General features: G+C 42.3%; 1 protein-coding gene across 1 annotated transcript; it reads right to left on the reverse strand.

Moving 5' to 3' along the window:
• Positions 1–1,128: 1,128 nt before the first annotated feature.
• On the reverse strand, positions 1,129–2,151 carry LOC104959727 (nebulin-like; the record flags this gene model as incomplete). Its single annotated transcript, XM_010787622.1, has 3 exons — positions 1,129–1,233; positions 1,316–1,420; positions 2,044–2,151. Coding segments are annotated over 3 exons (318 nt in total), but the record flags the coding sequence as incomplete, so codon positions are not given.
• Between the last annotated feature and the right edge of the window lie 614 nt (positions 2,152–2,765).

The following is a 2,765-nucleotide window of genomic DNA, read 5'->3' on the forward strand; positions in this document are numbered from 1 at the left end:
GTGTGTGTGTGTGTGTGTGTGTGTGTGTGTGTGTGTGTGTGTGTGTGTGTGTGTGTGTGTGTGTGTGTTTGTGTGTGTTGCCTCGCCTCTGCAGCTATTAGGCATTCCCCTAATCAATCTGGAAGCCAACTCTATGCGTCAGCAGGGCCGTGAGGGCTCATAATTAAGCAGCTGATTAGAATTTGCTCAGCGCAGATCACATCTAATGAAAGAACAATAAAGGTCCCACATGACAGGCACATCTATCCGTCTCTCGCTAACTGATGCTGCGTCCTCTCAGCACCTCCTCACTGCTGCAGCTCCCTGTTCTCCAGGAGCTTGTACTCTCTCTTAAAGGTCCCCTATTATCCTCCTCTTCATCAATATATCACAGGTCTCAGATATATCCAGAGCCTGTCTCTGATTGGCTGAAACACCAAACAGATCATTGCAGCATTACCCATAATCCCCTCTGTTTCAGCCCTGTTTCAAAAGTGCTGATTCTCTGTCTGTTACTTTAGATGAAAATAGGAGCCCCTCCCACGCCCCTCTGAAAGATATTTGGTTCAGGTGATAAGGGTGGGGGGGGTTACCTTGGTTGCTGATTGGCTAATGGTTACACCAGCCAAAAAAAAATCGTTATGACATCATAAAGTGGCCAAAATCTGATCAGCTCATTTTCAGACAGGTTTTTATAGAAATGGATCAAAAAGAGAGAGAATCTTTGTTCCTGAAACTTTCAGAGTCTCTTTCCACAGAGGGGACACATGTTGATGTAGAGGAGACATGAAGAAGAGGGGACACATGTTGATGAAGAAGAGACATGAAGAAGAGGGGACACATGTTGATGTTGAAGAGACATGAAGAAGATGGGACACATGTTGATGTAGAAGAGACATGAAGAAGAGGGGACACATGTTGATGTAGAAGAGACATGAAGGAGAGGGGACAGATGTTGATGTAGAAGAGACATGAAGAAGAGGGGACACATGTTTATGTAGAAGAGACATGAAGAAGAGGGGACACATGTTGATGTAGAAGAGACATGAAGAAGAGGGGACACATGTTGATGTAGAAGAGACATGGACAAGTGGATTTAGCACAATAGGTGACCTTTAAAGCATTGTTTGGACAGTACATCGTGCTCACCTTGCTGTAGTTAGCAGCGTTCTTCACAGCCAGCACCAGCTCAGGAGCGTCAGGCGGCAGCAGGTACCGGTCCTTAGTCTCATCCCACTTCTGTCTGTACAGAACCTGCAAAAGATACGTCAAAGCGTGTTGTAAATACTGGTTTATGGTTATATATATTGTTGTTGTATAGGTTCAGGTCGCTCACCTTGCTGATCAGCTCGGACACGTGCTTGACGTGGGCGATCTCTCTGGCCTCGGCACCGTACATGCTGGTTGTCCGAGTCTTATTGCCCTCCATGCGGTATTTAACCTGAGGGAGAAAAGTGTCATTTATTAGAATTCATGACATGAGCGAACCAATGAAGTAAGTTCTTCATCTTTTAAACACATTCATTTATCCAAATAGCTATTCATTCATTCAGTTTTAGTTTTATTTTAGTCTTATGGCTCTAAATGACTGTTTAAATGTATTTAAATCTAACTTTTAATGTGTTTCTGTTGCACTATATGCTTTCAACATAAATTATTATTATAATAAGAATACATGGTATCTTTATAGCGCTTTTCCTACTGTTAATGGACGATAATAAATTGAATAAAATCTAAATAAACGGTGGGATTTGAGGTTTTTTTAAGTTGTGAACGTTTTGGCATATTTTTTGTAAAGCATTTTGATTGACCTTATGTTGACATGTGCCATATAACTAAACTAGCCTTGCCAAATAGCAAATCACAATGAGTTCGGTCAGCATCTCTGCCCCACACTCATCGATTTAAACTCAAATCAAGTGTCCACCACATCATAGGTTCAATTAAGCTATTTTACAAATTCAAAATAATCAATCTCCCATTCCCATAACCTGTCGAAACTCAACCTTAGACTTAAAACGTAACGATTTGGGGGTAAAATACCACCACAGTCCTCGGTCTTACCTCGCTGAGCTGCTCCTGAGCCTTCCTGATGCGAATCATTTCAGGAGTATCAGAGATGAAGGCGGTCGGCTGGCCTTTGGACATCTCATAAGCCTTCCTGTACACGTTCTGTAAAGGAGAGCAAACACTGCATTTAGTACAATAGACATACTTCAATACACAAGTAGTGTGTCTGATTCTGAAGTACTTAAAGGTCCCCTATCATACTGTTCTTCATCAACATACTATAGGTCTCAGATATATACAGAACCTGTCTCTGATTGGCTGAAACACCAAACAGATCATTGCAGCATTACCCATAATCCCCTCTGTTTCAGCCCTGTTTCCAAAGTGCTGATTCTCTGTCTGTTACTTTAGATGAAAATAAGGAGCCCCTCCCCACGCCCCTCTGAGAGAGATTTGGTTACAAAGAACTCAATGGTGCTCTAGGAGGAGGTTCAGGTGATAAGGGAGGGGGGGGGGTTACCTTGGTTGCTGATTGGCTAATGGTTACACAAGACAAAACATCGTTATGACATCATAAAGTGGCCAAAATCTGATCAGCTCATTTTCAGACAGGTTTTTATAGAAATGGATCAAAAAGAGAGAGAATCTTTGTTCCTGAAACTTTCAGAGTCTCTTTCCACAGAGGGGACACATGTTGATGTAGAAGAGACATGAAGGAGAGGGGACACATGCTGATGTAGAAGAGACATGAAGAAGAGGGGACACATGTTGATGTA

This window comes from Notothenia coriiceps, unplaced genomic scaffold, assembly GCF_000735185.1.
Source record: "Notothenia coriiceps isolate Sejong01 unplaced genomic scaffold, NC01 NC01_scaffold00030880, whole genome shotgun sequence".
Lineage (NCBI taxonomy): Eukaryota > Metazoa > Chordata > Actinopteri > Perciformes > Nototheniidae > Notothenia > Notothenia coriiceps.